Here is a 22306-nt window from a genome sequence, read left to right as displayed (position 1 = left end):
CTCCTGCCAGATGCTTTCTAACTACCCAGCCCCACCATTCCATGTGCCCCACTATGCTCCCCCCGCAAAACAAACAAACAAACAAACAAACAAACAAACAAACCCTGCATGCCCATGTCTATTCTATTCTTCAGCGTTGGCAGACAATGGGTCCAAAGCAGGCTACAGATTCTAAAGTTGGCAGACAATGGGTCCAAAGCAGACTATAGATATATTTTGTTTAGCCCATATGGGGCTTTTAAAAATTCTAATTATTCTTCTTTCTTCCTCCTCTCCCTCTTCCTCTTTTTCCTCTTCCTCCTCTTTCTCTTCTTATTCCCCTTTTGAAATATCAGAAGATCTAACTCCATGGACTCAAATTCTAGCCTGGCACCAGAGGCTGGCACATCAACTTGCTGTTGTCCCCACCAATCCCTATTTTCTGACATTGATTTTACCTTCTGGGTCTGTGCAGACATTGATTTCCTGATACCTACCTTATGCTACCTTTCTACGTAGAATGCCCTTCCCACTCTCCTCTCATAGGCAAAACTCACCCTCCCTTCAAGACCAAGTTAAGGCCTGCCTTTTTTTTTTTTAAGATTTTTTTATTTATTTATTTGACAGAGAGAGAGAGAGACAGCCAGTGAGAGAGGGAACACAAGCAGGGGGAATGGGAGAGGAAGAAGCAGGCTCGCAGCAGAGCAGGGAGTCCGATGGGGGGCTCGATCCCAGGACCCTGGGATTACGCCCTGAGCCGAAGGCAGACGCTTAACAACTGAGCCACCCGTGCCCCTAAGGCCTGCCTTTTTTATATCTTTCTAGACAACTCACCTCAAAACTCTCCCTGGTGTAGGCTCTTTCAGACACAGAGACTAGCTGCTAACTGGGCACTGCCTGGGGCCGTTTCCTAACTGTCAGCTTCTTTTTTTTTTTTTTAAGATTTTATTTATTTATTTGACATAGAGACAGCCAGTGAGAGAGGGAACACAAGCAGGGTGAGTGGGAGAGGAAGAAGCAGGCTCCCAGCGGAGGAGCCTGATGCGAGGCTCGATCCCAGAACTCTGGGACCACGCCCTGAGCCAAAGGCAGACGCTTAACGACTGCACTACCCAGGCGCCCCCCTAACTGTCAGCTTCTTTAAACAAATATTTACTAAATGTGTATGGTGAGCAAGTTACTGTGCTAGGCTCTGGAGTTACAGGTACTTGCAGTTCAGGATGGGAGGTACACCACACAAAAAGAGCTCTGGTTTCTTGTCCCAGCCAAACACTCCTCACACTTCTCGGTGCTGGGCAGTCTCGCTGACTAGCCAATTGGAAGGACCTGCAATACACAGCTGTCCATGCCTGGGGAGACTATAGGCTCCCAGGGAAGACCCCAAGAACACAGTAAGTACAGATGGTTCTGGAAAGCTTCCAAGAGAAAATGTGATTCTTTGTGCTGGAAGGAAACTAGATTAGATGGTACATGGCTGTCCCATTGCAGTTCAGTGGGTCTGTGTACCAAGAGCTACTAAACATCAGAGTGGTGCCCAGGTCCTGGGACTTCCTGTGTAGAGGGCCTTAGCAGAGCTTTGAGGAAAGCCACAGGCTCCCTGGAGATTGGGGCTGTATGGGAAGGAATTAAGAACAAGTCCAATTTAGGAGAACAGATTGAACACCTGTAAAACGTCCATTCCAGCTCCAAACACGTGGTGTTATGGACTCTATTCTTTTTAATAAAAATTAAACTGTAACCTTGTTGGAAAACTTTTGGGCAGTATCTAATAAAGCTGAAAACACCAACGCTTTGACCCAGCAATCCACTGGTTTGGTTACATGCCAAAAGACATGTATACAAATATTCACGGCAACACTATTGGTAATAACCCCAAACTGAAGACGACCCAAGTGTCCATCAACCATAGAATGAGTTCAAAACCCGTACTGTGTTCATGTCTATAGCAATGACGAAGAACCACCTCTGCTGAATACATGTAACAATGTGAATGATTCTCACAGACAATATTGAGCAAAAGAAGCCCGGCCCCAAAATAGTATAAACGGTACTGTATGTTCTAGTACCTGTCTTCTTCATCAGCATACATATGTATTTCTCCTGAGCATATACTGAGGAATGAAATTGCTGGAACATAGCTGTGGCCGCTTTATAATGTATTAACTTAGCTATGGTGAACTACATTTCCCAGAATTCCCTTCCAATTAGGGTGGGCCACAACAGGCATTTTTGCATGACCTTTGGAGGGTGGAAGAAAAGCAGTGGCTGTATTGGTACACTTGCAAAATCTAGGGAGGAGGTTTGTAGCCCATAAACTTTGTTGCTGATCTGCCAGCTCACGTCATTGACCTGGGATAACAGTCAGGCCTGCACCTACTCTCCCTTTCCCGGGATCCTCCTTCAGCTTCTTTGACTCCTGGGCCAGATACCAGAGGGCACCAGCCTCTCCTGCAGGATACCCACATCATCAAGTTTGGAGGTAGTGGGAACTAACACGAGTTCTGGCTTGTCATCAAAGGTTCCAGCTTATGCCCATGGATTCCAGCTTGTCCTTTCTCTCCCCCACTTTATATCCATCTTTCCTTCCCATTGGCCTGACCTGTGGACTTTAAGCTTCAGCGTTGGGTGTAAAGCAACAGTCTTACAGAGACTGTTTAACAGTTACCCCAAGTCAGATTCTTGTAACAAATCCTTTGTGCTTCCCCCAATTAAACCCTAACTGATACAATAGCATAGGCATATGTTTAATTTCGTATGAAACCGCCACACTGTTTTCTGAAATGGTTGTACTCATACTCCATCAGCAGAGTACAAGAGTTCCGGTTGCCTCGCATCCTCATCAATACAAAAATTAGCAGTTAGGTTTGTAAAAACATGACACTGTGCAAACCAAAGCAGGGCAACCAGTCTTCAGCCTCTGCTCTGAGCCATGCCTTTGTGGAGGAAATTTCACAATATGAAGATCAGAAATGCACATGTTCTTTGTCCTAACTAACCCAGTTCTGGCATTGATCATGCAGATATACTTGAAAAGAATACTGAACTATGAATGTATGAGGTTCTTCATTGTTACCCTGCTGTTATTAATAACAGAAGGTTAGAAACAACTTAAATGTCCAAATAGAGGACTGATTAATTACATTTTGTACAGACAATAGAATTTTATATGGCTTTAAAAACAGGAAGTTGTCAATGTATTGATATGGTAAAATCTTGTATTAGTTGAGGTTCTCTGGAGAAACTAAAGGGAGCTGATATAGAGACAGATGATGCAGGGGATGCAGATAGAGATTTATAAGAAGTAATTAGCTCATGTGATGAGAGAGGCTGCCAGGTTGCAAGATCTACAGAATGACTCAGCAAGCTGGAACCTAGGAGAGTCAAATCTGAAGGCTGGCAGGCTCAAGACACAGGAAGAATTGAATTGATATTTCAGTTAGAGTCTAAAGGCAGGGGGAAAAGCCCAGTTCAAAGACCACCAAGAAGAAGAAATTTTGTCTTACTCAGGGAAGAGACATCCTTTTTATTCTATTCTGGCCTTCAACTGATTGAAGGAAGAGCAATCTGCTTTACTCAGCCTACCTTTAAATTTAAATGTTAATCTCATGTGAAAACCCCCTCGCAGAATGTTTGACCAAATATCTGGGCATCCTGTGGCCCAGTCAAGCTGGCATATAACATTGACCAACACATATAAATGAGAGATCATATTGAGTGGAAATCAAGATACAGGACAGAGTGGGTAGTATGCTTCCTCTTTGTGGTAAAAAAAGGGGGGGCAGAATAACAATAAAGGTGCATATTTGCTTGTATTCACAAAAAGACGTTCTGGCAGAATGCACAAAAACTAAAGATAAAGGTTAACCCTATTGGAGGTGTGCAGGCACCAAGGAGACTTTTTACTTTTTATATTATGGATATTATTTTAATTATGTATGTTTTATCTACTCAAAACATTAAGTACGAAAAATTTTAAGTACCACTTTGCATGCCTTCTCCTCTTCTAGGGTTGTGAACGCTTGGGGAGACAAATCATGTTTTATACTCATCTTTGTGTTCCTGGCGTTTAGTACGTAGTAGGCACTAAATAAACATTTGAGGAATGAATGAATGAACCAGAGGAAATCAGATTTAGTATGGGTCAGAAAGGCAAGAGGAGTGTGAAGATTAGAGGGGGAGAAATATGGCAATGGCTGTCAGAGGAGAAGTTTGGGGAATAAGAGATGTTTCAAGAAGAGTTATAGGATTATAATGTGTGATGTAATCCACTTTCATATTTATTCCCAAGAAACGTTCAATAAAATTCTCCATTGTTTTGAGGATTTAATTTGTAGGGTTTCAAATATGATTTTAGATTCAGGCATATCTGGATACTAGAAATAGCTGGGGTCAGGGGAGAAACTCAAGGAAGAGGAACCTCCAGGACTTGGCCCAGCCTCTGACATGGAGGGAGCTAGCAGACTCTTGAGAGGGTGACCCGTGCCACCAAACCTGTATTCTGGGCCCACTGTGCTCCTGTCAGGGGGAACCATGCCCTACCCCACCTCCTGGTCCCCAAGCCCCTCTACAAACCAATCCTGCCAGCTCCACACACAGGAGTTTACAGGTGTGGTTCGTGATGATGGATTCAGAGCAGAACTCTAGAAACACAATGCAGACAGTAGCAAGATAACAGTGCTAGAGCTGGGGTCAATATGTGTGAGGGCTGGTGGTTAATTTGGGGAAGGTGGAAGATCAGGCTGAAGCCAGTGTTAACCTAAGACCAGGCTGAGTGCAGGGAAGAGGCTCGGACCAAGGTCAGGAGTAGTCATCAATGTTTATGTTTATTTATTATTTGAGGAACTCAGGTGAACAGAATTGGACTGCACATACTCCTTAGTTCATGACACTCTCTCCTGCTTGTCCGTAAACAGCCCACTGTGAACACTTGTAAACCCACCACATGCCCAAGGACTAAAACATTACAAATAAATCATGTGCCTCTTGCATCTCTGCTCTCTGCTCCTCTCAGAGGTAGCCACTACCCTAGCTTTTATCCTTTTATTGCTTTTCCCCCTTGTGATAGACGGGTTCTAAAATGGCTCCCAATGATGCCTGTCTCCCGGTATTCACACCCACGTGTACCTCTCCCCTTGAATGTGGACTGGACCTCATGACTTACTTCTAATAACTAGGATACAACACACATGATGGACGTCGCTTCTGTGATTACATCAGACAAGACTGTAACTGCCATCTTGCCAGCAGATTCTGTTAACTCTCTCCTTTGCTGGCTTTGGTGAAGTAAGCTAGCATGCTTACTGGATGTGACCACAGGGGAAGGAAAGGAGGGCAGCACCAGCCAACAACCAGCAAGAAAGTGAAACCCTCAGTTCAACAGCCCACAGGGAACTGACCTCTGTCAACAACCAAGTGAAACCTTCCCCAGTCAAGACTTCGGAGGAAACCACAGCTCTAGCCCACACTTTGATTGCAGCCTTAGGAGAAACTGTGAAGCACAGCACCCAGCTCACCCATTACTGGACTCTCGACCCACAGAAAATAGGAGATAATAAACATGTGCTGTTTGAAGCCACTAAGTTTGTGGAAATTTCTTACATGTGATAGACACTAATACAAGTTCTTTTCAATTATCTTCTATTAACAGAGAACATCGCTATGAACATTTCTGTACAGGTGTCACAGAATGGAGGACACAAGAGCTTCAGTTTCCCCTAGGTAGATGCTGAGTATATGTGTAGGACTAGAATTGTGGGGTCTCAGAATGTTACTAGTAGTCAGTAAATTATCAGAGTTAGGGTCACATCATGGCCAAGGGTGTTGGTCGGGTTTGAGAGTCAAGCTTGGCTTGAGTGCATAGAACTAGGGATCAGTCTGTGAGCAGGGTTGGGAGCCATACAGAGGACAGATTTAGGGGTCAGTCCGTGGACAGGGTTGAGGGTGAGGGCGTGGTTACATTTGGGAAGAATGTGAAGACTGGGTTTGGAGTTGGGTTTGGACAGTGTTGGAAGATACTGTGAGGGTGGGTTTGGGGGTCAGTCTAAGGCCAGACTTAGAAGGTAGGCTGTTCCCGTGCACGAGATCTGACCCCTGTGGTATCATCAACCTACCAGGCAGTGGCCACCCAGGGCCAACGTGCACACGGTGAGAGCCACTCTGGGCCTACAGGGCTCTTTCACTCAAAGGGGGGGGGTGGAGCACAGCATTAAGAGGGGCAAGAAATCGGGAGGGAGAGAGAAGGCAGTCGCAGGAAAGATAGCACAGCTTCTTTAATGGGAGCAGTGTGATCCCATATCTCCCAAGCATTCTCAGAGGTCCTCCCCCAGAGGGAAGGACGATTGGGACAGACACAGCCCATGTCTTCCCCACTCCTGGCTGAACCCGCTCCTCACCCCTTCTTCTCCAGCTGCTGTGTTCTCCGTCCTCGAGTTGGGTCCCAGGTGAGCTCCCAGGAGAGGTGAGGGTCTCCCTCAGCTGCCTGGGACAGCTCCCCCCACAGCCCAGAGCACAGAGAACTAGTCTGGATGGAGACACCGCTGTCCTCAGAGCTGAGCTGGGACCTGTTTCTAGGGGTGTGAACTGAGCCGGGGCACCGCCCCCCAAGGTCCAGAGCAGGGAGCCCCAAGGAGGAGCCCCTGGTGTTGGGCACTGCTTTGGGGAGCATGCGAGGTCTCTGCACGTGGCTTCTGGGTTCTGGAAAGCGGTCCATTCTCCTGACCCGGATGGAGTGGAAGGAGGTGACTCAGTCCAGGGGCGCTGCTCTGAAAGCGCCTGCCTCACTGCCCCTCCCCCCATATTCGCCCCCCATCCCAAGGGAGGGGCGCGCTGGCCCCCCAGGAGGCTCATTGGAGCTGCTGGCTCCGCCCACCCATTCGTCAGTCAGTAGGTCGGTGGGTGCGTGGGTGGGTGCGTCGTCGCGGTGTCTGGGCTCTGGCGGGTACTGGGGCGTCCCCGCGTGGCCCGGGCCGCCGCTCACCGCTGCTTACGCTCTGCCTGCTGGAGCCGCCGGGAGAGGTCCTCGATGCGCACGTTCTTGAGCTGAAGCAAGTGCTCCAAGCGCCTCACCTTCATCTGCAGGACCTGGGCCATGAGGCACGGAGGTGAAGCCAGCTGCCTGCTGCCCTCTGTCCCCACCACCGTAGGCCCCAAGCACCCATTGCCCCACCACCGCCCGCTCCTTCCCAGTCACCCTCACCTGCACAGTCTCCTGCGAGGCCAACAGCTCCTGCTCTTTTTCTGCTATCTGGAGGACGAAGCTTGGGTCGCCCTGCACTGCCTGGCTATATTCTGGAGGCCTGGGCGCGGGCAGCCGCCCCCCCCTGGGGTGGGAAGCAGTTTAGCGGAGGCCCGAACCTGGGGCCCCACTCTCAAACTTTCAGTGTCCAGCCTTCCCTCCCCCAAACCCTCACCCCCTAACCTGCTACCCAGGAACAGCCTGCCCCCACCCTTACCTGCCAGCCCTGTGTTGGGGGATCACCAGGCCTGGTGAGATAGGAACTCCCAGCTTCCTTACCTGAGCTGCCCCCCTCCCTGGGGGTCCGGGGCACCTTCCCCTCGGTCCTTCTGGGACAAACCTGAGAGGAGGCAAGTGGAGGAGTTAGCGGTGCTGGAGTCCTCTTTTCCTGACTTCTGCCTCCCTCCCCTCCCCCATAGGTAGGACAGAAGGAAAGCTGCTCCTGGGAGGGAAGGAGAGTGAAGACCACTTTACCCACATCCATGTAGCCAGTGCCATCCTGGGGAGCCAGCTCCTGAAAGAACCCCCGGGGGTTTACCGTGAGATTGGGCTCGCTCCTGCCCAAGGAGCCCCCTGTCTCCTCCGTGTTCCCCAAGGCCAGGCTCCCTTTGCCAGACACCCTCTCCCACATCTATCGGCAAGGCGGGACTTTCTGCTGCCTGGGAGGCTCCCGAAAAGCGGTGGGAGAAAGCTCGAGTGGGGTGGCACCTGTAAGGAGCTCGAGCGCTGCTTCCTGAGCCTCTGCCGCTCCTCCAGGCGCTGCCTCAGCGGAAGGAGCACCAACTCCACCACGCCCGGCGCGCACTGCGCGATCTTGCGCATCACATCCTCGGGTACCGAGAAGTTCAGTTTGTTCAGCACCCTCCTGGGAGATAGGCCCAGGGTTGATGGACTAGGTCCTCGGGGAGTGAGATCAGGGGCGTGGAGGAGAAGGAAGTGGTGCAACCCTGGGGGGATGAGCCCGATTCTTGGGTGTCCCGTTTCCTTGTCTCCTCCAGGATAAAGGAGTCCTTTGATTTTATTACCGGATTCTGTCTGCGTTGTCCTCCCTACTCTGTCACCAACAGAATCCCAGCCTGGGCTTTGGAGACCATAGGAGGGGGGGGGGCGCTGGGGCAGCCCTTCCCGGGATCCCGGGGTTGGGGATGGAGATTCCGGCAGTGCACAAGGCATTCTACTACCTGTTTAGGTGGCCCCAGTTGCTGAGCTTCTGTTGGAGAGAGTTGGCAGGGACATAATTATGCATCTCCACCATCTTTGGGAAGTAAAACTTGATGACTTCTGCGACCAGGACTGAGGGAATGAGAGCAAACATGGCGGGGGGGGGGAAGTAAGGGAAAAGGAGTAGAGAGAAGATGTGCATGGGATGGGAGAATCAAGGGTTGCAGAGCGGTGGGGCCAGGAAGAGAGGTGATGTGGAAAGGGGACAGATGAGAGGGAGGGAGGGGTGGTGGAGGAGAGGGAAAGGGGTCCAAGAAAGCAAGATCTGAAATCAGTTATCAGCCTCCAGCATACCCCAGAGGAGAGGCATCCCATCTCCATTAGGTCAGGCATATGAAAACTAAGTTCTCTGGTCCTCTTGTAGAGAATGAGTCTCCAAGAGAGCCCATCAGGAGCCTGGGGCCCCACCCTAGTCATTTACATGAATACACACACACTCCAACACCAAAGTCCCAGGAAAGAGTCACGGATTCACACAAGCAGACATATGTGATAAGATGCCCCTACAGATATGCACATAGGACAGTGTGTAGACACACAGGGCACACACATGCCCATACATACACAGGCTCACATATAGCACATACACCTACAACACACAGAGATGCACACACACACACACAGACACTTATTTCCATCACTGAAGTTCCAAGAGATAGTCACCAACACACATAAGCACAATAAGTCACATAGGCACCAATGTACCATACAGAGACACATACTTCTATTATTAAAATCTCAGGAGACAGCCTTAGACACACAGACACCTAACAATCACAAAGAACGTGTCAACAAACACGGACACACGGGACACACACAGGAGCGCACACATACTGAGATGCACACCTCCGTCACTGAAGTCCCTGGAGAGATTTCGCTTGGGCCGAGACAGAGGGATGTTGTCTACCCACAGGTACAGCTGGTGCAGCGCCTCCTCGTCCACGCTGCCCGCCATTGGCACCCTCGGCAAGGCCAGACCGTTCCAGCCGTGCAGCGTCCAGCCCCAATCTCACGATCCCTCAGGCGCCTCTTCTCTCGCCACTGAGGGCGACCAGACCTGCCTCTGCCTCTCTAATCGGGAGACTCTCCTCCCAGCTGGGAGCAGCCATATTGTTTTCTGAAACCATGGCAACTATCCTTCACTGGGCGGAGGAGCAGGGATTTATGGGAGTTGTGGTTTTCTCCTTCCACTTACTCTCAGGCCCCGGCTTTGAAGAGGCGATTAGGTGGCCTTGTCTTTCCAGCATCTGCGCCATCTGATCAGCCACTGGCCCACTCTGAAACCTGTCAAAGCCAACCAGGCCCTCAGAATCCCTGCACCAGCCTCCCCAGGGCTCGGATTCCCCTTCTGGATCCTTTAGTGATCAGTCCCAAGTGAAAGCAGCATCCCAATGTTTGTCAGCTTTATCTGGGCATCCACTGTTAATCATCTGCTTCCCATCTGGATTGTGTGATAGGCTGTGTGACAGTGCCTCCTTGCTGGGTCCCTCCTCAGAGCTCTGTGCTATCAGGGCCATCACCGCTACTGCCCTTCCCAGCAGGGTCCTGGTAGGGCATTTAGTAAGTCATCCAGATTCCCAGGGAGAATACCAGGGCTCAAGGCCAGTGCCTCCAGCGGGTTATTTAACTCCTTAACCCTATTTCCTCCTTTGTGAAGTGGGAATGGCTGTCACCTATTTGTCCCAATGGGGTAATAGGGAGGAAAATGGGAAGGGTATTTACTGAAGATATGCGTTTGTTTCTATGGGGACGGGTGGGGGGGACGGGGGTGGGGTGGGGAGGTATGGGAGTAAAAGCTGCAAGAGCTCCCGTAGACACTTCCACAACTCCTCATCTCCCTCCAAAGAGCTATTCTTCCATGGGTTAGAAATGGATTTCAATAGCCAGTTCCATTTCAAAAGAGCACTACTTGTAGAAGGATTAGGGATATGGGTCCTTAGCGAAGGGACACAGAGTAGCTGTAAAGAGACACTTCTAGGGTCAGCCAGAGAAGAAAGCTTGCTTCCACCAAAGACTAGCAATGTGGCTTTGGGCACATTACTGAGCCTTTCTGTCCCTGTTTTCTCATGGTTTTACCTACCTCATAGGGGATTTGTGAGTATCTCAAGTGCTTAGCACAACACTTGGCACATAGCAAGGGCCCTGTTAACATCAGTTGGTGCTATCATTAATGAGATGACCTCAGTTCCAGCAGAAGAGGAGACAAATGGAAATGATTTGCCTTGTTGGTATTTGAGGTGAGGGGCTGGGTTGAACAGGGAGAAGGCTACTGCTCCCCGCCCCCCCCCCCAACTCCAGAGCAGGCCAGGGAGCGGGGCTTCCTTAAGACTTTCTGGTTTCCTCCTCCACAGCTCAGAAGAGGGTGGGGGATGATGGTAAGGGGAATCCCAACTACTTTTTGCTGTCACTTAGGTTGTTTTCAAGGCCTACAGGGGAAATCTGAGCGCCAGGAGTGTGGAAGGCCAAGTGTGGAATTGTCACTCTTACCTTCTTGTTTTAAAGTCATGCATGGTGGCCTTGCCTTTCTAGAAGAGACCACACCCAGGGCAGGCAAGGGACAAAAGATGACCTAGATATACCCCCCTCCTTAACATTCCAGGGTGGAGAGAGGAAGAACTGAAAGGAAGTGGTGGGGATGGAACCACAGCTGAGATGTGCCAGCCCCAGTGGAGGTGGGAAAACCGGTTTGGGGCCCAGGGCTGCCCAGCCTCCTCAAGCCCAGGCCCTCCCCTGGCTGGAACCGCTGGGGCCTAAGGGCCTCAATGAGGGAGGGATTGGGCCGTGAAAAGAGAAAAGGGGTAGGACCAGCAGAGACAACAGTCTTCACCTTCGGACTGCGGTGCCCCCAGCCTCTTGGGGGTGCAATCTGTCCCAAGAATTTTATCTTCCTCCTGTCACTGCCCCCACAATAGCCACCAGGTTTGGAGATGCCAATCACTGAAAGGTCTAAAGGCTTCCTCTTAAGGCATCAAAGGTAAACCAAGGGATGCCCTGTATGTCCCTCCAAACTCTAACCTGGACCACAGAAGTTGCCCCAGCACCCCTCTTGCTCTGTCCTCTGGCCCCACTCCTACAAGGACCTTCTTTAAAGGGCTTGATGGGCCTCGTTCCCAGTTTAATTTGGTCCAACAGGGATAGTTGACTCCCTCCCTCCTCTCCTAGCCAACTGACCCCAAGCTTCTTTCTAACCCCAAAGCAGTGCAAGGCCCGGCTTTCCTCAAACCCAAGCAGGTACATTGAAGACCCCTTCCTCCCCAAGCCTAGATAATATTTAGATCTGAAGGTGGCCCCTCACTACAGTCAGGCCCTAAGCTGTGGCTACCCTCTCCACACTTGGTTCCATGTCCCACCAGAACAAGGACCAAAGGGAACCAGGAGAGGACGTGTTCCCAAGACAGACGCAAGCCCAGACCATGAAGGATGCACCCTTGGCTGTTAAAACGTTCACCCCCACAAAAGGGGGTGGACGGATTTATTGAATTCAGACTGGGAAAGGAGCGGCTGGATGGCTGGACTATGGGCCCAGCCCCAGGCCCCCTGCCCAGGATAGGGCCCTGCCAGAGACGGAAGAGAGGCATGGGGCCTGCAGCTACCCACAAGGGAAGTGCCCATTATCACTCCCCCCGAGGGCCTCTTGGGAACCTCCAATCTGGAAAGAAAACCAAGGGCCAAAGTAACCTGGACTGGGCCAGAGAAAGGGATTGGGAAGATGGGGAAGCAGGCAGAGGCAGGCTCAGGAGCCTGCAGTGAGTTAGACTGTGCTTCTCAAGGCGGCCCAGGGGCAGGGGTAGGGGGCTGCCAGCCTTGTGGGGGCCTAGGCTGGACCTTCCTCTGGAGCCCTTCCCAGAATGGCTTTGGGGTCCCCCCCACCAAAGACCTGGTGTGGACGGCAGAGGGGAGAGGCACTCTCCGGCCGGGAGCTTCCAGGGCCCATCCCCAGCTGCTCCTGTAGCCTAGTCCACTGATGGCACGGTGTGGTAGCACCGGACAGCTCCCCACCCTCCCCACCTGGTCCCCCAAGCCCAGGGGCAAATGGGGAGGAAAGAGGACTCTGAGAAAGAGGCAATAAGCAGGCAGTGAGGTTGACCCCAGCCCCGGGCCCTACCGAGATGGCTGGGCCTGTCACAGGACCCGAGAACATCACTAAAGGATCTGGAGCTCCCCATTCTGGCTCCATCCACAGCGGCTGCTGGGAGAGTCCACTGCCCTGGGCTGGTGCTGCCACATCCGGGTCGGGCATGACTAGGCCCAGAGGCTCAGCTTTGATGTCCCAGACCCCGAACTCCCGCCTGCCTGGCGTGGTTCTTCCTGGTCACGTGGACCAGATCGTGTTCCAAGTGAAGGATGTGGCTCTGCACTCGGTCGTCAATGGGGAAGGAAGTCAGGTACCTCTTGACCATAGCAAAATAAGCCATGGCCTCCCCAAAGCTGGGCACAGGCACCTCATCACCATCCTCCTCCTCATCTTCATCATCTTCATCCTCCTCATCATCCTCATCTTCCTCCTCTTCCTCACTGTCAGACTCAGAGTCCTCTTCACCCTCCAGGAAATGGAGGGTAGGGCACTGGGCCTCCTCCTGGGCACTGTAGCCCCCGAAGCTGCCACCGGCTTCCACTACCCCCTGGGCCCAGTCCTCAGCCTCCAACCCCTCAGAGGAGCTCTCTTCCTCCTCTTCCTCCTCCTCTTCATCACTGTCATCAACATCACCCTCCTCTTCCACCTCCTCTTCCTCCCCCAACTCCTCGCCTTCCCCCCCTTCCTCCTCCTCGCCTTCTTCCTCCTCCTCCTCCTCCTCCCCTTCACCCTCCTCCTCCTCCTCCTCCTCTTCTTCTTCCTCCTCTTCCTCCTCCTCCTCTTCCTCCCCCTCACTCTTGAGGGCAGTGGTGATGGTGGCATTTGGGCCACCCCCGAAGCCCGCGTCGCGGAAGCAGGCAGCTATGTCCGAAGGCTCCACTGCCTGCCAAGCGGCAGCCACAAAGTGCAGGGCCTCCATCAAACCTAGCTGCAGGCCAGCGCGATCCTGGCCCTCTAGCGCGGCCATGGCCTTGAGTAGCATAGCCTGGCGGTAGTGGCCCTTCACCTGTTGGACCACTCCCCGCTCCAGCGGCTGCACAGTGCCGGGCGGGAAGAAGGCCAGCTGCACATGCCGCAGGCCCGAGGTATCCAGGGACTGGGCAGCCAGGCGGCCCGCCAGCAGCAGGACTCGGCGAGACTCTGCAGCCATGCGAGTGTCCAGGGCCTTCAGGTACTTGGCCAGGGCCTGGGTGGTGACACCACCCTTAGAGTTGGCGGTGTAGTCGCAGGGCAGGCCGGCTTGGCCTGCACGGGGCTTGGCCGACTTGCCGGCCACGAGCGGGGGCAGCTTCTCGCTGCCGTCCGCGTTGGCGCACAGCAGGACACTCAGGCGCTGGGTGGCCCTGCGTGCCCGTCCATCGCTGCCGCAGAGCCCCGCAGCCTGGTCGGGCAGGAAGTCGTACCATAGACTGGTCTCAATGGCGCTGAACACGTCCTGGGAGGCGTAGCCCTCGGCCACCGACGGCGGCTGCTCCTCCAGGGCACGCCAGCCCGTCGAACCCCCGCCGCTGCCCTCCGAGGGCACCGCAGGCGGGCTGGCGGGAGCCACTGGGGGCCGGGGGGCAGCACTGCGCGACCGGGCGCGGGCCACACCGCTGCAGGACACCACACCGTGGCGCCGGCGGAAGCGGTCCAGCCAACCGTTGGAGGCGGTGAAGTCGTCCATGCCCAGCTCCTCGGCTATACGCAGCGCCTTCTCCTTGAGGATGATGCCCTTGACGGGTAGGCCAGCGGCGCGGATCTGCTGGAACCAGGCGATGAGCAGCCCCTCGAGCTTGTCGTAGGGGGACAGCTTGTTGGTCTTGCGGCAGGTGGAGGCCACACCGTACTTGCGCTCCGACGCCAGGATGGCGCGCTTGTTCTTCAGGATGGTGCTCAGCGTGGACGGCGGGATGTTGAAGCGCCGCGCGATCTCGCCCTTGCGCAGGTCCGGGTTCTCCTCCACCTCCTGGATGATCCGCGACTTCTCCCGGAACGTCAGCTGCCGCCGCTTGGGGCCCATCCCGGCGCGCCCCCCGCCCCGGGGCCCGGCGCCACCGCCGCCGCCCCGGGGCGGGGGCCCCGCGGCGGGGGCATTGGCGGCCTTCCCGCACGCCCCGCCTGAAACAAAGCGCTCGCGGGGCGGCGGGCGGCGGCGACCCGGCCGGGCCGGGGGCACCTTGGGGCGCCGGCGGGCGCGGCGCCGGGCGGCGGACGGCAGGCGGCGGGCGCGGGCGAGGGCGGGCGGCGCGGGCGCGGAAGGCAGGAAGTGCCGCGGCGCGGGGAGCAGGGAGCGCGGCGAGCGGGGCGGAGCGGGCGGAGCGGGATCTCGCGGGAAGCGCGGGGACGCCCGGCGCCGCCTCCCCGCCCTCCGCGCCCACTCCCTCCTCCCCGCTGCCCCGGACCCACCGCGGGAGGGCGCTGCGGCCTGCTGGACCCGCCGGCGCTTGGGCGTCCGGTGACCTGCGGGCAGGGGCGCGGTGCCAGGCGTCCGCGCCCGTTGGGCAGCGATTTGCTGCGTATGAGGAATAACAACTGTGTTTCGTGGTTTTTGTTTGGTTACAGCAAAAATAGCGCACGCTTTTCGAGGAAACTGAAAAATACAGGACTAAAAATCACCTTTCATCCCAACACCTGGAGAGATGCGCAGGTAACATTTTGATACGTTTCCTTCCAGTCTTTTCTGTAGGCTCAAGCAGTTTTCTTTTTAAAAATGTATTGCATCAAACTGGCATCCGATGTATAGACTTTATACCTGGCATCTCCTGCTGTTTTACCTGGCATCGAGTGATGAGAATTTTGTCACATCGATAAAATATTGCCAACATGCTTTTTTATGGTTGTATATTGTTCCGGTTATGGATGAACACTAATCTATGTAGCCTATTGTTACACATTTAGATCATTTTTATAAGCAACATTACACTTTTAAATCTATTTGTTAGTAATCCCACAATCCGTAGATAAACACTGATAACATCTCTGTGTGTCACTTTCTGGGCTTTTCCATGCATACAGGCATCAATGTTTATGTTTCACCTACAGAAATAATGTCATGTATTTAAGTATATAAGCATACATACACATGAATCCCTGAAACCTCTTCCTCCACCGTACACATAAAAATGACATACTCTTAAAACAATAAATGCATTGCGGTGTTTTTAAAAAATCTCTTCGAGTCAGGTGAGGTGGAGGTAAAGAGGAAGGCTGTGACCCAGGGGGATGGGCTGAGGACCTGGGGCTGGATAAGGCTTCAAGAGAGTGGGTGTGTACAAAGAAGAAAAGAGGACCAAGGACAGGGCCCTGGGCTCTCCAAGGTTAAGGGTGCGAAAAAGGACTAACAAGAAATTCATGAAAAACAGCTGAAGGAGGAACACCAAGCCTGCATGGTGTTTCTGGAGGCTAAGGGAAGAAAGGGTAACTCACTGCTGTGTTAGTGTGTATTTTTCTTTTCGTATATGTATCGGCCGTTTGAATCCTGTGAATTTTCTAGTCATACTCTTTACCCATTTTTCTCTCGTATTTGTCTTTTTGCGGACTTACAGGAGCTCTTACTAGGCTCTGAACACAAAGTCGTTGTTAATATATCGCGAATATGTTCTGCCAGCCTTGTCCTTTAATTCACCCTAGGGAGTCTTAGATATGAGAAGTTCGTAACCTCTATTTTGTTTTAGAGATTTCATTTATTTATTTGAGGGAGAGAGAGCACGAGCGGAGGGAGGGGCAGAAGCAGAGGGAGAAGCAGACTCCTTTCTGAGCAGGGAAACCAACACAACACGACCCCAGGAGCTCAGGACCCCGGGATCATGACCTGAGCCAAAGGCAGACACTTAGCTGACTGAGCCACCCAGGTGCTCCAGTTTGTAATCTTTAAGTAGACGGGTCTGTCCGTTTTTTCCCTTTACTGTTTCTGGGTTTTGTGTCTTACTTAGGCCTTTCCCACTCCTGAGACATTAAAAAAATATTCTTCTAACCACAAGGTCCAGGAGAAAACGTGGGAGACTTTTCACTACAGGAGCCCGATCAGTTCTTGGTCCATAATGGGTATATGGTCCCTGTGCAAAAGTGAGTATAGGGCTACCTGTCTGAGACTCCCTACTACACATTTTCAGGAAACCATGTCAACATTTTGGTGATTTCATCCATGTGCACATATGTCCCTCCTGCCTCTTCACCCATCCCGGCTTATAATCAATGTATGTTGGGTGAATGTTGTGTGGGTGGGTTTTTCTCTACTTCACTGAATTTTCCAAGTTTTTTTAATAAGCAAGTACAACAGTCCCTTTAAAATGAAAAGGAGAATGGAAAGCTTGCTGAGGGCCATGAAAAGTAATGATTAGGTAAGTGGAATGGGTACTATGTATAGTGGGCAACTTTGGACAGGCTGGGCCAAGAGAAGAGAAGGTGGACTTTGGACTTGCCTAAAGTAGGGAATTGGAAAGATAGGGCTTACAGATGGAAGTGGGGGGGGATCCCAGGGTTCCAGATGGATTCGCATGGGAATTGCTCAATTTAGAGGGAGTGGAAATGGGTCCTATGCCCTGCTACAGGGAGTGGGTAAACCAGATGTCTAGAAATGGCCGTGTAATCAACACATGTTGTGTGGCTTCTTTTTGTTCTAGAAATGGCCATACCAGTATCTTTCATATGGCACCAAGGATGGGCCTGGAAGTTGAAGACAATGTGAGCTTGTTGATGGAGGTGGATACAGTTAGCAGGAAAGAGGTTGTCCAGCCATTTGAGGACATCTCCAGAGTTCCTAGAGCCAAGAGTCGCAAGAGAAATACCTCATCTCTCCCCCAGTCCTCCATAATTGTATTCACGCCTTCATTTTTAACAGCTTTATTGAGATATATTTCACATATCAATTTACCCATTTAGCGTATACAATTCATAAACACATGAATTATCACTACAGTAAATTTTAGAACGTTTTTATCACATTAGAAAGAAATCCCATACCCGTTAGCTACTATCTCTCTATCCACTCCCTGCCCCTTCCTCAGCCCTAAGCAACCACTGATCTACTTTTTGTCTATAGATTTCCCTGCTTGGGACACTTCATATGAATGAAATCATATAATATGTGTCTTTTATGACTGGCTTCTTTCACTTAGCATCATATTTTCAACACTTATGCATGATGAAGCCTTTATTGGTACTTCATGCTTTTCTTACAGCTGACTAATGTTCTATTGTATAGATATATGACATTTTTAACCATTTGTCATTTGATGGACATTTGGATTATTTCTGCATTTTGGCAATTAGGAATAATGCTGCTATAAATACTGTTTGCAAGTTTTCATGTGGACATATGTTTTCATTTTTCTTGGGTATATACCTAGGGAGTGGAATTGCTGGGTCATACGGTAACTCTCTTTAATTGTTTGAGGAACTGCCAGATTGAGGTCATGGTCTTTTAATTAACTTAAAAATTATACCTGTTCTTTGAAAAATATTTTAAAATAACAAAAAATTTTGTAAAAGATTTTATTTATTCATTTGAAAGAGAGAGCACAAGTACGGAGAGAGGCAGAGGGAAAGGGAGAAGCAGACTCCCAGCTGAGCCGGGAGCCTGACATGGGGCTCGATTCCAGGACCTGGAGATCATGATCTGAGCTGAAGGCAGATGCCCAACCACCTGAGCCACCCCAGCGCCCCAAAATACCAAAAATTTTGAGGATAGAAACATTTAATTCCACTACTTAGAGAATATCCTTGTGGGATACTTTTCTGTGCATATTGTTTTTAATGGGACCACACTTGGCATGATATTTTGTAGCCCATATTGTGATCATCTTTTCATGTCAATGATTATTTCCATCAGTGAGTTTCAAACTTATTTTACTCTAGGAACCCCTTCTTCAAAAGACCATTTTCCAAAAGCCCAATATATAATCACTCAGATATCAACAATTACTAATTACCTGGCACCCCTGCCAGGTGCCAAGCATCCCTGCCTGCCCCCATGCCTGTTCTCTTTAAAAGTTGCAGGTATTACAAACTATAGAGGAGTCACCTCATTAGCTGCTCCCCTATAAGAACACCCAGCTTGCTCTCTGTGTTTCATTGCTATTAACGGTGACTCAAGGAACATACATCTGTGTGTACTTTTATCATCTTTTTAAGAGAAATCCCTAGAGGTGCCTGGGTGGCTCAGTCAGTTAAGCATCTGCCTTTGGCTCAGGTCATGATCCCAGGGTCCTAGGATTGAGCCAGGTGTCCTCCGTGGGCTCCCTGCTCAGCGGGGGGGGGGTTGTCCGCCTCTCGCTCTCCTTCTGCCCCTTCCCCCACTTGCAAGCTCTCTCTCTCTCACTCTCTCTCTCTGTCAAATAAATAAAATATTAAAAGAGAGAGAGAGAGAAATCCCTAGAAGTGGGATATTGGATCAGAGGCCAACCTTGGACTTGGGTCTATACAAGGTACTGGTAGATGGGAGGAGAGGCAAGTGACTTGGTCCCTGTTCTTCAACAGCTCAGTCAGCTTGAGGAAATGAAATTCAGGAAAGGGAAAAGATTTCAATAAATAGAGCCATACCTTCCAATAGTTCCCTTTTATTATTTTTTCTTTTTAAGTAGGCTCCACGCTGGGCATGGAGCCCAGTGTGGGGCTTGAACTCACAACCCTGAGATCAAGAGCTGAGCCGAGATCAAGAGTCAGTGTTTAACCAACTGAGCTACCCAGGTTCCCCCCAATAGTTTCCTTTTCGGAATTAATTCTGTGTATACCTGCTTCATCAGTGTGAAAGCTAATAACCTAAATGTTCAGAAATGTGACAGGTCCAAGCTGACATGTGCTGTGAGCGTCAAATGCACATTGGACTTTGAGACTTGGTACCAAAAAAAAGTATCTAAAATATCTATTTAATAATTTTTGATAGTATGTTGAAACGATAATATTTTGAATATATGAGGTTAAATAAAATATTAAAATTTCGGCTGTTTCTCTTTACATTTTTTAATGTGGCTACTAGGCAATTTTATTTTATTTTTATTTTTTCCATATTCCTTTTTTTATAATAAGTTTTTATTATGTTACGTTAGTCACCATACAGTACATCCTTAGTTTTTGATGTAGTGTTCCGTGATTCATTGTTTGCGTATAACACCCAGTGCTCCATGCAATATGTGCCCTCCTTAATACCCATCACCGGTCTATCCCAGTCCCCCACCCCCCTCCCCTCTGAAGCCCTCAGTTTGTTTCCCAGAGTCCATAGTCTTTCGTGGTTCATTCCCCCTTCTCTTCACCTCCCCTTCATTCTTCCCTTCCTTCTCCTTAAATTATGTATGTGACTCATATCGGTGCCTCCCCGTTATGTTTCGATTGTCTAGGACTGTCACACACTATGTCCAGAATATGCAACACACTCATATTGGTGGCTGCCTCCAGGCAGGTGTCCTGAAGGTTTGTGTAGGGTGGGAGACTGACTTTTCACTGCTGTTTCGCACCATTTGAATTTTCTCCTTTCTTTGAATTTTTGGTACCATGTACCAATTTTTAAAAACCATTTAGGGGCGCCTGGGTGGCTCAGCCATTAAGCGTCTGCCTTCGGCTCATGTCATGATCCTGGGGTCCTGGGATCGAGCCCCGCATCAGCTCCTTGCTTGGTGGGAAGCCTGCTTCTCCCTCTCCCACTCCCCTTGCTTGTGTTCCCTCTCTCACTGTTTCTCTCTATCAAATAAATAAATAAACAAATAAATAAATAAAATCTTTAAAAAAATAAAAAATAAAAGTAAAAACCATTTAACATGTCACAAGCAGTGACAGAAAAAGTCCTAGAAAATTGAGTCCCACAAAGAAGATGCTGTGTGGGAACAGGGTTGGAGAAGCAGAAGGATTTTGCAAACATGTGATAATTTCCCCTTCTTTTCTGCCAAGGCACTGGGGTTACACCCAACCCCCTTAAGCAAGCCCAGAGCTTGATGTGTATAGTCCAGAGCCAGGGTATTCCTTTCATGGGGAGTGGAGCTTTCTACAGCCCAGAATCGTCATTGTAACCAGGACCTGGCTGGATGGGAGGAGTAATTCCTCTTACGATATGACTGCAAATATTTATTTTACCTTATTTTTGTTGACTTGCTTTTTTTTTAATTGAGCGCATAATCTGTGATCTAATTGGCAAAAGGAGATGCGGGAAGACACACAGCTGATGTGTGGGATGCTCTGGAATGACCCCTCTGTGGTCCTGGCCTTTCCTCACTGCCCCAGAGGTGACCTCTGAGTGTGGAATTGGAAAGGATTCAAGAGTATAATACTCCCCCACCTTTTGTTGGCCACGCACACACCCCCTTTCCCCACACCCTGCAGAAATGCGTGTGTGCGTGTGTGTGTGTGCGTGTGCATGTGTGTGCATGCGTGTGTGTGCGTGCGTGTGTGCCGTGTGTGTCGTGTGTGCATGTGCGCGCGTGTGTGTGCGCGAGCGTGTGTGTGTGTGTGCTCGTGTGTGCGTGTGCGTGCGTGTGTGTGTTGGATGAAGGTAATCCCTGCTGGGTTGATTTTGAAAATGTAACCCCTCAGTTTTATTTCTGGTCTTGGAGGTGGGACTGTCTCCTCCCTCATCCACCCCCCTCCTCTCACCCACACCCTCACCCATCCCCCTCCCCAGGACAGTCACATCCTGGGCTGTGAGTAGTGGCTGGAGGTTGGGAACTGGATGCTTGATCCAGGGTGGGTGAACCTGAAACCTCAGCCCTGTCCAGCATGAAGCATAGCGCCTGACACATCACAGAAACTGAACAAAATGTTGGGAGAAGAAGAAGTCATGATCTGCACCCTCCTACCTCTCAGATAGAACTAGGGTCTTCCACGAGTCCCCTAGCCCACCCAACCGACCACCTCCAGGCCCTCCCTTCTGCCACTCCCACCCACTGCACCTTGGCTGGAGGGATGAGGCTGCAGGGAAGGGAAGCAGAGCCTGGGCCCCTGCTCTCCCGAGCTCTGCTCCACCCAGCCAGAGGCCCCCTCTTCCCTGGGGAGATGAGATGCAAAAGCACTTACTGCCCATTCACTTTTGGGTGCAGCCTTCCAGGGCTCATTCCAGGAAAACAAGTTTGCTGGGAAGTGATCAGTTAGAAGATGCTCAGTTTAAACTAGTGACAGATTCAGTTTCCCTGGTCGTCGAAGAAACACCAATTAATCAATGTGATGCCACTGACATCACTTTAGCCAAAACGTCAGTTGTCATGAGATATTTCCATAACTTGGTTCTGAGGTCGAAGACACTTCTTTGGCCGCAATCGCCAGAACCTATGGCTAGGTAAGCACGAGAGCCTTCTCTGAGGCTGCTGGAGAAAATTGGACCCCTTGCGGTCACATGAGTTATACGGAGGCCCCCACCTCCGGTCTACCTCCTGTGCGGGGTGGGGGGAGGCTCGGCTTGGCAATTACGCTTTACCGACGCTCCGTGCTGCCAGTCCAGAGGGCAGAGAGGCTGCAGGAGCGCCTGGGGTGAATTTCTGCTCTACCACTTGCCCCGTGTGACCTTGAACGAGTTAATGAAGTTTTCCACGCCTCAACGTCCCGGTCGATAAAGTAGAGTGGCGAACACGAACCGCACCGTGCAGCCGTGTTTGGCAAACTCCCGGAGTGGAGCCTCTCATGGTGCCTACTGGTGAGTGTAGGTGATGTTAAATCTCGGGGGGCGGGGGGGGGAGGTTTCTCTCTGAGGCCACCCTAGAGGGTGCGGCTACCCTCTCTGCCGGGGGTAACTCCAAACCACATCCCGAGAAGCAGAATTTGGGAAGCCAAGATCCTCAAGTCCTGGCTGGGGGGAAGGGGGGACGGGGGGCGGCGCGTGGAGGGTTAGGAGAAAC

The 22306-nt window shown here is 51.0% G+C and overlaps 2 protein-coding genes across 5 annotated transcripts; both read right to left on the bottom strand.

The window, feature by feature from the left end:
- Positions 1–6230: 6230 nt before the first annotated feature.
- On the bottom strand, positions 6231–10158 carry SPEF1 (sperm flagellar 1). 4 transcript variants are annotated; one of them, XM_008703442.2, is made up of 7 exons: positions 9281–10158; positions 8395–8506; positions 7922–8078; positions 7688–7727; positions 7493–7553; positions 7175–7298; positions 6231–7059 (listed from the first exon to the last, which is right to left on the bottom strand). In XM_008703442.2, the coding sequence occupies exons 1-7, from the start codon at positions 9387–9389 to the stop codon at positions 6952–6954; spliced, it is 711 nt and encodes a 236-aa protein (XP_008701664.2). In that variant the 5' UTR covers positions 9390–10158; the 3' UTR covers positions 6231–6951. The 4 variants fall into 4 exon arrangements, with proteins under 4 accessions (XP_008701664.2, XP_040493965.1, XP_040493964.1 ...); XM_040638031.1 differs by having other exon boundaries at positions 7175–7222; positions 7493–7727; XM_040638030.1 differs by having other exon boundaries at positions 7922–9392.
- Positions 10159–11862: 1704 nt separating this feature from the next.
- On the bottom strand, positions 11863–14533 carry CENPB (centromere protein B). Its single transcript, XM_008703443.2, has one exon. The coding sequence runs from the start codon at positions 14509–14511 to the stop codon at positions 12691–12693; it is 1821 nt and encodes a 606-aa protein (XP_008701665.2). The 5' UTR covers positions 14512–14533; the 3' UTR covers positions 11863–12690.
- Positions 14534–22306: the final 7773 nt, after the last annotated feature.

Source organism: Ursus maritimus, unplaced genomic scaffold (assembly GCF_017311325.1).
Source record: "Ursus maritimus isolate PB19 unplaced genomic scaffold, ASM1731132v1 scaffold_22, whole genome shotgun sequence".
Lineage (NCBI taxonomy): Eukaryota > Metazoa > Chordata > Mammalia > Carnivora > Ursidae > Ursus > Ursus maritimus.
This window is presented reverse-complemented; position numbering and strand designations above follow the sequence as displayed.